The 15,335-nt window shown below is 42.9% G+C and overlaps 2 protein-coding genes across 4 annotated transcripts in view; both read left to right on the forward strand.

The window, feature by feature from the left end:
• Window positions 1-15,335, forward strand: part of LOC140330405 (cytochrome P450 2C29-like) — an 84,450-nt gene that overhangs the window by 55,546 nt on the left and 13,569 nt on the right. The window lies entirely within an intron of this gene.
• On the forward strand, window positions 1,560-10,322 carry LOC140330408 (cytochrome P450 2C7-like). Its single transcript, XM_072410528.1, has 3 exons — window positions 1,560-1,673; window positions 2,865-3,025; window positions 9,851-10,322. Exons 1-3 carry the CDS (start codon window positions 1,598-1,600, stop codon window positions 10,127-10,129), a joined length of 516 nt encoding a protein of 171 aa, XP_072266629.1. The 5' UTR covers window positions 1,560-1,597; the 3' UTR covers window positions 10,130-10,322.

The raw sequence follows: 15,335 nt of genomic DNA on the forward strand, positions 1-15,335 counted from the left end.
GATTAGGTTCATCTTTCATCCCATCATACATTTAATCGGAACTTTAGCTGTTCTCTTTGCCCTTTTCACAAACTTAGAGGATTAAACAGACACTGCCCACTGTGCCCGGTAATAACAAGCTTGTAGCCTTTTGCCCGGTGCTGAGCTCATTGTTTAGACAACGCGCCGATTGGTGGAACTACGCCAAGCAGTTAGCAAGATAAGGTGGTTAAGTTGTGACCAAGAATGATAGCTGAATTGGAACAAATCAAACCTAGGAAGATTCACCCATCACTAGTTGTCTCCATCAGAAACTGCTGTGCACAGGGTGGTGTGACCCCATACACGGGACTGTATGGAGCTTCATGGCAGGATCACCAGAGATCATTTATTCAAAGCTGCAGATTTCCAAGGCTTGGAATACCTTAAAGACATTTTAGTGGCTGAGATTACACACTTCTGGGGCAAAAGGGTTTGTTCACACTGGACAATGATCGGAGTTTTACTAATACATTGTATGGAGTCCATAGTTCATCATCATAATAATGGTAATAATAATGTATTTGGCCCCAGCATTTTATAAAGCTTTAAATAGTAAAAACAAAACTGAATAACAAATATTGCACAACAAACATAAACTGCAATACAAGTGATATTGCCCAAGCTATAGAAATGTGGGACGTGAAAGAAGAAAAGATATTTCTGCTGACTATAGTTTCCAGCCAAAACTGAAAAGCCATGAAATGTATTATTATTATAATTATTAATATTATTATTATTCAATGACATACTTTGCACACAAAAACCATTGCTGACTTGTTTAGGGATTCAGCTTCCTATAAAGGCCTCACTGTAGTTCTCTAATAATCAGAAATCTGGAACATGGTCAACATCTCATAGTGGGAATGACATGGTGAACATTGGGAATGCCTGAACATGTTGTGGCCAACAATTGTTGGGCATTGAGGCATGGTGAATTATGGCAACCTGTTTGCTCTTACAGAGATTGTATTCTTCAAAGCATTAAAGATCTTACTGAGCTGCATTTACAACACGATACATACAAACAGATTTGTATTTGATGGCTTTCCCAGGAGTACAGCTCATTGAATCAATTACCTTGATCACTAGCAGGAAGGAGGAGGTCCTGATTCCACAATATAGATAGAATTGTGGGGTCACCATCACTAGAGGGGTCACCGGCAGGAGGAAGGAGGTCCTGATTCCTCTATATAGAAATTGTGGGGTCACCATCACTAGAGGGGTCACCAGTAGGAGGAAGGAGGTCCTGATTCCTCTATTTAGAATTGTGGGGTCACCGTCAATAGAGGGGTCACCAGCAGGAGGAAGGAGCTCCTTATTCCCCGATATAGAATTGTGGAGTCACCATCACTAGAGGGTATCAGTAGAGACAGCAGGAACTTTATATGTACAGCCTGGAGTAAAGAAGGGATAAGTTAGGATATGACTAATATAAAAAACATGAAGAGAATAAAAGGTTTAGGAGGGAAGACAAAGCTAACTTTGCCATGATTTATGGTTGGTGTTGCATTCTTTAACCTATTGCTGCTGCTGAAATATACGCCGCTTTATCATCTCATCTCTGAGAACCTTCGGAATGGGGAAAAAGACCATGGAATCTCGCGTGCTGGAGGAAGCGACTTATGTCAACCAACTGGTGTCTGAGATGGAAGGTTGGGGAAAATGATTTTTTATTTCCTGAATCTTAATTTGTACCCAAAGAAGGTTGCCAACATTGCAATATATCATATATGACTCACCTCAGTTATTCCTTAATCAGATACAATCCTATATACATATATAGTAAGGTTATGGATATTTTTATTTATAGATGGATACTTTAGAGCAAAAATGCACTGTGGACCAGACTGTTTCATTTGCTATACCTAGTAGAATCGGGAGCATTTATGTATTTTATATGTGATGCATATTGCACTGCCTTTACCTTACTCCACCTCCCCTGAAAAACCTTTTTGGGAAACAATCCTCCTTTTTATTTCATTGAATAGCATTGAATGGCAGAAGAACTTTGGTTAGCACGTTTTTAGAGTTTTTTTTCCCACCTGGGTTATGGACTGATTATTATTATGAATGGCAGGAGAATTCTGTTTAGCACATTTTATTGTGTATTTATGTAGTTAGGTAAAGCAACTTGGAATAAAAATCTCCGCGTTCCCTTTCTCTATTCTATTTTCTCTATTGTCTGGATTTTATTCTCCTGCCCTGCATTGTTGTAGGGATTCCCCCAACAGGCTGTGTTCAGGGGTTTCCTTTTTCCTTTGTTGTATCATTGTTTAGATTGTTTTGAGGGTTGCATTAGAGATGTGAGATTGTTAGCTGGCCATTCCCTGGTGATCTTCTCATCAGCAAGATGGACTTTGCTTAACCAAATGTGCAGAAGAAGCTTCTGGGAAGCTGCTTACTTTCGTCCCTCAGCTCCTGCAGTTATATGTATTCTACAAGAATCTCAGCATCCAAACTAAGTGTAAAGGATTCCTGAATCTCCGTCAGGTGACATTGTTTTTGTCTTTCCTCATGGTTGGACTTTGGGTCAGGCTTCATATTTGTAGGAAGGAAGAGACCTCCGAGACTGCACAAGATTCCTCATAGACTTTTATTGTATCTTCTGTCTCCCAGTATATTGTCTGTGTTTGTCCATTGCTGGTGTATTGTGAATCAGTCTGTTTGGTGTATGGAGGACAATGCTTCTTCATAGGTATAGTATGGTAAGGAAGCCTTGTCATTCTGACAGGAAGTGTGTTACTGGCAGGATCACTGGGTTAAAATAAAATATTTCAAAGGATTGGTAATCTACAATATATTACATTGTCACAGGTTTGGATTTATTTCTTTTTGTCATTTAGGAAAACCATTCAATCTGATGCTGATCCTATCCTGTGCTGTGGGAAATATCATGAGCTCAGTGCTGTTTGGGGAACATTTTGACTACAAAGATCAAAAATTACATGATCTGATGATGCGCACCTCCCGACACCTCAAAGCCGTTTTGTCCCCTTTGTATATGGTAGGTTATTAGGGTGGATTTATCATTATAGGATGAAATGGTAAATGATTATGAAGAATTGGATCTTATGTTATGTCTATGACTCTAGGTACAGTAGTATTCATTCAGGGTAATAAGTAGGATTAGGGAATGATGTTAATGGTCAGGTTTTGGGGTAAGCTGGTGGATCAGGGGTTTTAGAATCTCATTCAGCATTGAATTGTCAAATTTGGTATAGAGGAGGTCAGGTACAAGTTCTACTCGAGGATGAGGAGACAAATTCTGCGGTTGTTTCTTTTTGCTTATCAAAGCACAGCTTGCTGCAGAAGTTAATGAATGTGTTGGCTCCAGAAAGTTTTTTTCTCTGCTTTGTTTGTGATTAACTCACAGTGAGGATTTTATACAGTAACTGACACCACACTGCCTAATATTACGCTGAGACAAACATCTGTCCTTATTGTTTTTATTAAAATTAGGTACCTGTTCTGACTTACATACAAATTCAACTTAAGAACAAACCTACAGTCCCCATCTCGTTTGTATCCCGGGCACTACCCGGGAAGCAACTACATAAAGTTCACATCAGAAATTGTTCTCTTTTTCTAAGGTGAAATGGAAGCCAATGGAGAGAACTACAAAGAGATGCAGCGGAAGAGGAGCGGAGGGAAGGATGGATGAGTCTGGCTGCAGCATTCAATGTCTTGGGCAGAGAAGGATGATGTGGGGGTACAGGTGTGGGGTTTAGGAGGGAGTCAGTTGTAGAGAAGAGGTCGCGTGGGTTGGAGGCTTGAGAGGAAATGACTGCGGAGAAATAATTTTGTTTGGTGACAGTGAGCTCTGTGTTAAAGCTTTGTAGCTGGGCTTTGTAGTCCATGAAGTCAGCGCTGAGGCCGGATTTCCTCCACTTGCGCTCAGCTGCACGAACCGACTTTTGTAGCTGTTTGGTGTGGTTGTTGAGCCAGGGTCGGGGGTTGGCAGGGCGGGGGTGGCGGAAGGTGGCAGGAGCAACATTACTCTATTTTTGGGTTTCAGCATAGTCTGGTAAAATGTATCATTGTAAAAATTATAGCTATTTTGGTTTGTTTAATACAATTATTTTAAATATTGGGCATTTTGCACAATACTGTACATTTGTCCATTTCCAAATTGATTTTATTTAGCTTTAGTGAATATACAGTGTGCAAAAAAGATGACACAATATGGATAACACTAATGGTGCTGACTTCTGACAATTTAACAAAACTGACTAGTTATGCGTGGCACTATAAATAGCAGCAACCACAATTGTACCTTCACTGCATGTGCAGTTAACAGCACCTAAGAGTGTAATACACGCAACATAACTTGCACTACATGTGCTGACTGCTGACAATTTAATAAAACTGACTAGCTAGTAGCTCATGTAAAAGAAAATGCCCTATAAAACACTGAACTATGCAGCTAACAAGGAACTAAGAAGGCTTCTGTCACACTACAAGGCTCTCCCTGCATCTAGCCTCTTCACAGTTGGCATCTAGAGCTGGGTGTAGTGCATCGTCAATGCCACCCAGAAGTGTGTAATACAATTTTAGTGAATGGAGTACTGATAGGCGGCAGCAACAGGATGAGGCGGTGGGCCATGAGACGGAGCGTGGACCGCATTGGTAACTGGCATCTAGAGCTGGGTATAATGCATCATCAATGCCACCCAGAACTGTGTAATACAAATATCTGAAGTTTGTGATTAAACGTAGGAGGGCGAGATCAAGATGTTTTTGTGTGCCAGCACTGTAGGAAGTTGGACGATATTGCTAGTTTGCATCATGAAGTGGATGACATGAATGCCAACCCTCAATCTTACAATATTTAGCTGAAAAATTAGGCAAAAGCAATGGTACCTATCAGTGTGGTAGTACTGGGGTTTTTTTATCTGCAGTTTGTTGGCCTCCCGGAAGCAGCAGAAATGTAAAGTAAATTGCTAGCTGGCACAATGGCAGGCATGACAGTGGCGAAGAATGGCACCCCTGGACGTTGCCATAACTAGCAGAAAAATTCATCTGAGGCAGGCTCAGCTGACAGGATGTTTGGTGATAGGCAGCCACAGACTCAGCACAGGAGCAGTGTGGGTTCACAGAGGCATCTTGGTTGGCCAGTGAGTTCTTGTGTCAGCCAATCAGTGACATCTGCAGTGAGGATATGATAGTTATTAGTAACCCACCTTTTGTTCATTTTCAAAAAGGTGAGGTGACTTTTTCTTGCAACAGTCATGATCGGTTGTCCGTGGCTACTCCGCCAGCAGTGGCACTAAGGTTCTTTCAGACAGAACACTGGATGCCGGGCATGAAAGAAGCTTGATGGCATACTGTGCCAGCTGTGGGCAGATTTCAAGCCTGTTGACCCAAAAATGAATGGAGTCACTACTGTCAGGACAGACATCCTCCTCATAACTGCTTTCGTCAACACCACCACCACCAGCCACAAAAGAGGCAACGTAATTGTGCACCATGCGCTTCATCCGTTCTCGATGGTTATGCCCCCGCACTTCACTTGTTTGAGGTGGCCACATCAGGTTTCGCCAGGCATCCAGAAAATCCCCCCTGCCTTGGCCTAGTCTTTTGGATGTGTGCGGCCTGCTGCCAATACTGCTGCTGCTGACACTACAGGAGGATATGGTGGAGGCAGGATATGGTGTCCACCTGAGATCCCTCTTAGGAAAGTGGTGCGCGGAACTCCTCACACAGCCGGTCGCATAGTATTCTGCTCAGGCGGGTCATCTTTTCTCTCTCTTGCGCCGGGTTGGGTAGAAACTGTGACATTTTGTCACATCCTGTCTTTTTTATGCTGTAAATGTGGGGGTCCCTCTGTAGGCATACACACATATGAAAGAGGGTTTCCCTGGGCTCATCCTCCTCCTGTCCCTCAGTAGGTGCCAAAACATCTTCCTCCTCTTCACCCTCCTCCTCCTCTTCAAGCTGCAGCAGTTCCTGTTGATCCATCGCCCGCACAATGCCTGGGGGGTGACAGCACAAATGCGGGATTGATGGGTCCTGTCCAGCAGCCCCAACTTGGTCTACATCATCATCATCATAATCATCTTCCTCCTCCTGTTCTTGCTCCTCCTGATGCTGGCTGTGAGCTATGGAGTGTATTGTCACCCTCATCCTCCCCTCTCCCTCTTCCGCTCCTCTCCCATCGCCACTTTCCATCAGGCCACACAGGATATTATCAAGCAGAAAGATGATGGCCATGATATCATTCCAGCCTGACTGCTCCCCACTCACAATGTTTGTGGTCTGCTCAAAGGGGGCCAGTACCTTGCACAGTGTCTCCATCTGCAGCCACTGGTTACTGGTAAAATATCCCAGTTGTGTGGATATACCAAGGGCCCCGCTGCTTCCATGCACCAGGCTGACCAAGTAATGGCAGATAGCTAGCTTTTGCTCACACAGGCGCTGGAGCGTGTGCAGGGTGGAGTTCCATCTAGACACAAATGAGTCCATGCAGTGGCAGCCTCTGTTGGCGCTGGATCTTGCTAAGTGCCGCGGCGGCAGTAGGGGATGGGCAGACTTGGCTAAAGCTAGAGGGAGTCTCAGTAAGTCCTGCAGTCCTGGGTATGTGCGGAGGAACTTCTGCAAAACCAGGTTCAGTACGTGCGCAAAGCAGGGCACATGTGTCAAGCAGCCCATGCGCAGTGCAGCCACAAGGTTGGCCCTGTTGTCGCACACTACATTGCCTGTTGTGAGCCTGGGGGGCGTCAGCCAAACCTAAACCTCTCTGTGCAAAACAGACAGGAGTTTGGCTGGATGTGAATTGAGTTCAATGACCCTTTTGTTGGTTGGGCCCATAGCCTGATGCCTTGCGCAGAACTCCAGTAGAGTGGGCTGAAAGGACTGGGAGCTAAAGGGGTCACTGGAGTACGCATCTTGAGGTGACAAACATTATCTGACGCCATGAAACCTGCGGGCAGAAGCTGATATTTCATCACCGCTAGAAGTCTGGCTGGCACCACCCTCCTGAGATGTAGTAGCAATGACAGTAGGAGGTGGGGAAGGAGTCAATAAAGGTGGAAGAAGAGATGATGATGACGAAGGGTCCACCTCCTTCAAGACAACGCAAGTACTGCTCCCATTTTGGTTTGTGGTTCTTGCGCATGTGGGAAAGCAGGGATGTTGTACCCAAATGTGATCCAGCCTGTCCTCTGTGGATGCAGATTGCTATGCACCCTTCATCGTCTTTCAGCGTGAAAAAAGACCACACTGGAGAGGTGCACGCAACCACTCTGCTGCTCATTTTCTTTGCCTGCCTCTGCGTCTGCTCCAGCTCCATCTTCCCCACAGTCATATCGTCCCTGACTGTTCCCCTGCTTGTGCCCACTCATCTGTCTCTTCTTTGGGACTCGCATAAGGCAGATTTGCGGCCCCTTCCACCCAGAGTTTGTTGCTGCTGCTGCCTTTCCTCTATGTCTGTTTCTGAACTGCTGCTAGCCCTTACACGCACTGGTGGTTCCCAGGTGACATCATGGTTATCATCATCCTCATTTTCATCTAAGCCAACCTCTGCAAATGCAGCCACTGATCCAGAAACCTCACCCAGCAAGTGCTGACCACACTCTCCAAGGGTCTCAAAGTCTGCTTCCTGCTCTGAAATTTGCAATGAATTCTCAAAGGATAAAAATAGTTCTTCCTCTGGATTAGCTTGAGACGTCCCCCTCTATCTGGATGGCTGCCAGCAGTTAGTGCTGCTATTCCCAACTGCTATCTTCTAAAACAAATAGGAATGGAATAAGAACACAAGTTTGTTTTTATCCTTTTCATCCACTTGAGGAATGATAGGCACGATACAGGCTCTTCTACGATTTCCCAAACCCCTGAAAAAGCCCCACGGGGCAAAACGTGTCGTACAGGGAAATCCAACCTTGTACTCATATATATTGCTGTAATTGTATATAAAATTGCTAGAACTGTACTCCTATGGGTTAGCATAGGCGGTCTCTGTCTAGCTTTTAGGATGTTTAATACGAATAAAGCTTAATTTTTTATCAAAGATTCATTTGGCCCCACAAAAGCCTGTCTTTTCTTTTTTCTTCTTTTTCCTCAGGCTGGGCGTTCTAGAGGGAATTCTCTTACCAAACTATCATTTTGGGCTACTCTCTTTGGTGTCACCTTTGTTATTTACCACATCTCAGACCTGTCTGACAACTTGTGCTGCTGCTATCCTACAGTGGTGGACAGATGCGGGAGGTCGGGCAACGCCGCGCCTTCTACTGCGTCTACTTCTCATCTTTTTCTTAATAGGCAAAAATGCACAAAACGGTTTCTTTGGTAAATAGGAACAGGTATCAAACACTGAATTATCGGTATTTTTTTGTAGTAGGACAGAAATTTGTCTCTACCAAATGGGCTTTTTTGGAAAATAGGAAAAGGTAGCTTCAAAAACTGCTATATCTGTAAATATATACAGATATACAAAAGGCTCCTAAACTGTTCTTGTCACAATGCATGTCTCTCTCTGCTTCTATCCTTCACACAGAACACAAGATGGAGTGACTAACCCATCCTTCCTTCCATGTATATATATGCCTGTGCTCCGATCTCTCCTGATTGGCTGCTGGGCCTTGCTGTGCATTCTGGAAGCAAATGATTTGCTCCTAGCCACGATTCTCGGCAGAAATAGTCGCTGTTACCGCCCCCTGCTTTTTCCCTCATTCGTTTGATGAGAACACAACCTCATGGCAAATCACAAGGCCGTTCTCGCTTACATGTTCGGTAAGCGAGAAAGGCCAGATTTGCCAAAAGATCGAAATTACGCTTGCTCATCCCTAATAGTTACATAGTAGGTCAGGTTGAAAAAAGACATAAGTCTATCAAGTTCAACCACCAGGGAAATATACATATCCCAGATATAAAACCCTATGAGACATAGTTGGTCCAGAGGAAGGCAAAAAAAACCTGGTACAATCTGCTTCAACAGGGGAAAAAAAATTCCTTCCCGATTCCATGAGGCAATCGGATGTTCCCTGGATCAACAGTCACTGTTATCTTTACTTTAAATCCTTAATCCCCAGTTATATTCTGTGGTTCTAGAAAGCATCCAGCTTTTTTTAAACCAATCTACAGAATTTGCTGAAACTCCTTCCTGAGGGAGCCAATTCTACATTTTCACAGACCTTACAGTGAAGAATCCCTTCCTTACCCGGAGAATAAACTTCTTTTTTCTCCAGACACAAAGGGCCTGATTTATGAAAGACTGGAGAGAATACACTTTCAGAAATGAAGCAGGGTGATCCTGAAAACATGGAATGGATTTTTCTAAAATAATTTGCTAGCAAATGTTTTGAATCCTGGACCAGATCCATTCCAGGTTTGCTGGATTACCCAGCTTAACTTCTGAAAGTGTTTTCTCCCCAGCCTTGATGAGCTTTCATAAATCAGGGCCAATAAGTGCCACCTTGTTCTTTGTAATAATCTCAAAGTGAATAATTAGGAAGAGAGTTCTCTATTTGGACCATTTCCATGGACCAGATCCTTTTCCATTTCTGACTACCCCAAATGTATTCCCCCTAGACAGTATGAAGCATACACGTTGTTAGCCCCAAGTGCGTACCTTTACATTTATCTATATTAAATGTCATTTGCCACTTGGCTGCCCAATCACACAGTACATCCAGGTCTGCTTGTAGATTATAGACATCCTGTATGGACTTAATTCCATGACATAGTTTGGTGTCATCTGCAAACACAGAAATCCCAAACTCTATATCATTTATAAGGATGTTACACAATAACGGTCCCAACACTGAACCCTGGGGCACACCACTTATATCCTTAAGTTCTACATAATGACTTGTTTTCTATTTGTCTCCTGCAGATCTGTAACATCTTCCCGTTCCTCCTCAAGCTGCCAATATTACCAAACATCATCTTTAAGGAACAGCTCTATCTGCAGAAATTTGTGCTGAAGTACATTGAGGAGCACAAACGCACCCTGAATCCTGAGGCCCCCCGAGATTTCATCGACCATTTCCTGCTGAAGACGAAGGAGGTGAGTACACTGATCCTCATCCTTTCATCCTCAGTCATTGATAAGCACTGCACATATTGCAATAAACCACCCAATCAGACACAAGATTACTTTGTGGAATGGTAGTCTGACTTTTCATGTTTATAAGGTTTTAGCTTTAAATGGCTCTGTACACTTTATATTCTGCCCTCTGATGATGAACAGCCCAATGTCATATAAATGAGCAGAGTGAACATTGAAAGTGTAAATCTATGATTTCTATATCCCATCTCCTCTCTAATATTCTCTCGCCTTTCCCAGAGCCAGATGAAGACAAAAGCAAGGCTCCTTCCTTTTTTTCTCTCCTTCTCTTCTCCATTTCTCTTCTCATTTGCTCTTCATATCCAATCTCCTTCTCTTTATTTCTCCTTTCTTTTCTCCACCTTTCTGTTCTCTGCACTCCTCTAACTTTTGCTATCATCCTTTATCTCCTCTCTGTTGTTTGTCTCCTTTTCTCCATCCCCCTCTTTCTCCTTTCTCTTGTCACCAACAATTTTTCCTTCAATCAGTTTCTTTCTCATAAAATTTCTACTTTTTTCTTTTCTTCCATAATCTCTGTCCTTCCTACTGCTGTCCTTTCATCTTATATTATTTCTTCATTCCTCTTCCTTTCCGCCTATTCTCTCTTCTTTTTCCTCTCTCTTTCACTTTTCTTCTCTATTCTAAATCTTTTTTCCTTTCTTCCTTTCCTCTGTTATCTCCTTACATCCTCTTTCCATTGTCTCTTTGCTCTCTTTTGATTTCTCTCCTCTCCTTCCCTTCTCCTCTCCCATTCTGTCTTCTGCTGCTATTTCTCTCCTCTCATCTCTTCTCTTCACATTTTCCTCCCCCCGATGTTGCAAAACAAACACAACGCTCATACACAAATCTTGCAGCCCTCCTGTAGAATTTAGCTGATGTTTGTAGCTTTCTCCTCCATTGTCTGTTGTGCGTTCTCTTTCTGTATAGGTGGACCCAGATTTCTGTGACTCGAGTCTCCCTAATATTATGGTGGGATTATTAGCAGCAGGAACTGAGACCACTGCTTCCACCCTGAAGTTTATCCTGGTCTTCATAGCTCACTATCCTGATGTCCAGGGTAAGATCAATGACTGACCGTGCAGCAAATGGTAAGAAAGTCTGATCTGTCATAAATTCACAATGATCAATGTACAAATTAGTAGAACATAACCCTGCCAGGTCTTTATCACAATGTAAGCTCCTGACGGGGAGATCCAAGCTCACTTATTGTAATGGGACAAATGGTGATAGGAAATGCAAAAGTCGGAGCCAGAACCAAAGGGGGTGGAAGAAACGTCCAATGGAGTTTCTTTGCTTCTTTGACAACTGAGTAAAAGTTTCCTTATGAAAGTTATTTTCCCTAATGGGCCAGAGATTGCATTGGGGGAACAATTGACTGGGGTTGTCACCCTTTCCTATCCTATTCCTCCCCCATAAAGTTTTATTTTTATATGTACTTGAATGTTGATGAATGTAAACAGAAAAATGTAATTTGATTTGCCTCAACTGGGCTTATTATTATCTAGTATTTATAAAGTGCTGACATATTATGCAGCGCTGTACAAAGTCCATAGTCATGTCACTAGCTGTTCATCAAAGGAGCTCACAATCTAATGTCCCTACCATAGATATATGTCATTACCACAGTCGATTTTGGGGGAAGTCAATTAACCTAACTGCATGTATTTGGAATGTGGGAGGATACCGGAGGAAACCCACACAAACACAGGGAGAACCTGCAAACTCCATACAGAGTCCTGGCCCAGATTTGAACCTGGGACCCTAATGAGACACAGTGCCATCCTTAGCTCCTGAGACGTGGGGAATCTTAGTGGAATGAGTGGTGTTAGCCTTGCCCAGTTATCTTTTTCTAAACAAACCAACTCCCCCCACTCTCACTTTCCAATCTTTACAACTAAATAGCTGGTCACCCTGTAATATACATGACAAGAACTAGGCGTGCTCTTTGACATAACACAGAAAGTGCATGGGGGGGACACAGGAGAGAATTTTCTGACCAGAACATTTTTTTATATGTACCTGTCATACAGAAGTGCAATTTTTTTAATTGTATATAAAACTAAAATAAAAAAAAGTTGATTTTTAGGATTCATTTTTTATATTTTAGAGGAAAACTGAAAATTGAAAAAAACTGAAAAAAATGAGCTTTATGCATATCCGGCCAATAGCCAAGATGCAAAGATGGAGCTTCTGCTCCAAGTAGGAGGGGGTTTTACTATCAGTAGGTGGGACTTCTGATGTCAGGAGGTGGGGCAGAGTGAAATCCCATCTCTGAAAAGTTGAATCCCTTTCCCACCAGAATCTCCACCTTCTGGCTTCTTTGCGTAAACATGAGATGTCATCATTAGGATGCCAGGATGGATTGAAGGGGTGTTGGGCCACAATGCCAAGGTCTCTGTATATAGACACCCCAGGTAAGGGGTGCAATTTAGAATTTTCATGGACTGTGGAGGGCAAATAAGTGGATTTTTTTATGTAAATTACCTATAAAGGATCTGATGCGGAAGTCTTGGTGACTCGGTGATGGCCCAGGAAACTTTCAGAGGTTTTTCTCATTTGATTTTCCTTTGATGTTTCCTTCTCATATCTTAATATCTCATATCTGGGCACGTTTGATCAAATTCAGTCAGTCAGCTAATGACTATGGCTGTTGAGTATTCATACCTATACCAGTATCAGACCATTAGCTCAATCCTATACATATATTGTAACACAAATTGTATTATAATATAAAGTGGGGTTCCACTTTCCCTAAAAGGGATAATATCAAATTTAAAAATACACATCAAACATAGCTATAGCTTGTTTGATGTTTTTTTTGATTTGATATTATCCCTTATAGGGAAAGTGGAACCCCCCTCTTCTTTCCTTAACCCCCCTAGCGTTATAATTCTGTCAGGTTTTTTTGCAAAAAGTGATCCTATTTTTTTTGCATAGAAATTTTTGTTTATATTGTGGGCCTGTAATTCTTCGGATTAACTCCCGGGTATAATAATTATATTTATTTATTATATTATAATATAATACATAATTATAAATCATTATTATAAAAAAATAATGAAATTATAGACCACAACCGTGTAATTTATCAAAAAAAAATTTTTTATCAAAAATTTCCAACTGAAATTTTCCAAACAAGGGTGCAATAATATTGATAAATAATAAAAAAAAAAATCACATTTTTAGTAGACATCCCGGGTGTGGTAGATTTTGAAGCAGGGTGCTGCACAAAGCCCAACATCACAGTCAGGACAGTAGAACCTGGTTTCCTTGCGTTTCTTCCTTCCGGTCTTTGAGCAGCAAACCACGCACATCCTTGTAGGTGCCGCCTTTTCCTGGGTTCGTGGGATGTATGCAACGAAGTGACGATTGGTCAGACGTTATGAGTTGACAATAGTGGAAGCACGACGTCCAGGTCTATTCATAGCCACTGATGGTGTTTGGTGGTTCTTGACTATGGATTCAGAAACTTGCAAAATTAAGTCTGAATGATTCACAGGCCTCTGATTTTTTTTGTACAGAACACAGGCATTCCATAGGCACTGCTTAACAAGATGCCTGAAAATCTTCTTGTAGTACTTCCTTTGCTGTTTCCTCATCGCTGAGTAGAATGTCATGGCTAAGTCAGCTGTGTCGACACCTCCCATGGTGTTGTTGTAGTCAATCACCACCTGTGGCTTCATCACTTCTTTCCCACGTTTTGTGTGTACCAGAACGGTGGAGGCATCATGGACAGTACTCATCAGGCACACAGCTTTCTTGTCACGCCATCTCAGGGCCATCATCTTTCCTTTCTGCCAGGCAACAATTTCTCCTGTCTTCAGCTTCCCTTTTGCAAACAGTGCTGGCAGGTTGCGCCGGTTAGCCGTAACGGTTCCATATGCATCTGTTCTGTGTTGCAGAAGGAATTCATAAAGCTCAGGAGAGGTCAGTTATGACACAATAGCCCTGACCTAGCAATGGCTCAATGAGGGATAGCACTAAAGATGTTGCCAATCCATAATGGCTGTATCTGGGGTTGAACTGTGTCCCTTTTCCAGTGTATAGCACCGTATTCCAGATGTAGCCACATAAGGATTCGCACAGCATATAGGTCTTCACACCAAATCGTGCCTTCTTTGACGCAATGTACTGCACCCAGCTGAGCCTCCCCTTGTAAGCCATTAGACTTTCGTCAATGCTGACATCTCTTTCTGGCACATAGGCATGCTGAAAATTTTGTAGAATAATCTGAGATACTTCCCAAATTTTCTTGCTTTTGGTGCAGGATGGGCAGTCTCATCAAATTCTTCATTGTTTGCAAAGTGCAGGTACTTCATCATGAGGGAAAAGCGGTATTCTGGCATGACTGTGCCAAAGAGAGGAGTGGCAATCATTTTGTTCTTGGACCAGTACCACTTCTGCACGGGTTTGCCCACAACTCCCTGCAGGATCACCAAGCCCAAAAATAGCCAAATGTCATCCTTGGTCACAGGTTCCCACTTCCTGCTTCTTGCAAACCTCAGGTGTGGAGCACCTTGTTGTTGTCCAGCGTACCTGCATAAAACAAAGAAAAAAAAGTATTTTAGGATATGTTCTTTTATGTGTGTGAAGGTGGCAAGTAATATGTTAGCAAACACAGAGCAGCATATATTTTTGCATGAAAAAAAATTAGCAAAAAATTTCAAAAAGTTAGCAAACACAAGAGCGGCTTACCTGTTTGTCTCCGCAACAATTTTTTCGGTAACTTCATCGGTCAAAAACAACTTCAGGTATGCCAGGGGGTCGTCGCATTCAGCCTCAATTTTCATCCCAGGTGCGCCGGTAAATGGAAATCTTGGCGGTGCTGCCTGGTCCGCATCAAGGTCAATAGGACACCATGTGCGCACAGGTTCAGAACTGTCACTCAGTTCACTTTCGCTGTCCGATGACAAATTTCCTGGTGAATCGCTATCGCTCGATTCCACAAGGGACTCCAAATCGCTATCCCTGCTTTCAAATTCCTCCTTGCGCTGGCGAGATGTCGTTTGGATGCCATGCGGTCTCCAACAATCAGTCAGGAACAATCAAGGTCAAAGACAAAGTGATGAAATGATACATTCAGGAAGTGAATCAGCCTCCGGGTGATGCGAGCAGGAGAGCAGCTGCAGTAGATTCAGGGGGTGCTGCCAGCGGGAAATCTCCGCTGTCATCACCCCCTGGATTTACTATTGGTGATCGCATCTGCAGTTAGATGCGATGCACCTTGCAGAAATGCTGCATGGTGCATCGAATCTACCGGTAACTGCAGATG

This window comes from Pyxicephalus adspersus, chromosome 5 (assembly GCF_032062135.1).
Source record: "Pyxicephalus adspersus chromosome 5, UCB_Pads_2.0, whole genome shotgun sequence".
NCBI lineage: Eukaryota > Metazoa > Chordata > Amphibia > Anura > Pyxicephalidae > Pyxicephalus > Pyxicephalus adspersus.

Coding starts and splice junctions, on each gene's coding strand:
- LOC140330408 (XM_072410528.1), top strand. CDS start 1,598: ATGGGGAAAAAGACCATGGAATCTCGCGTGCTGGAGGAAGCGACTTAT. Junction 1,674..2,864: donor ACTGGTGTCTGAGATGGAAG/GTTGGGGAAAAT, acceptor TTTGTCATTTAG/GAAAACCATTCAATCTGATG. Junction 3,026..9,850: donor TTTTGTCCCCTTTGTATATG/GTAGGTTATTAG, acceptor TGTCTCCTGCAG/ATCTGTAACATCTTCCCGTT.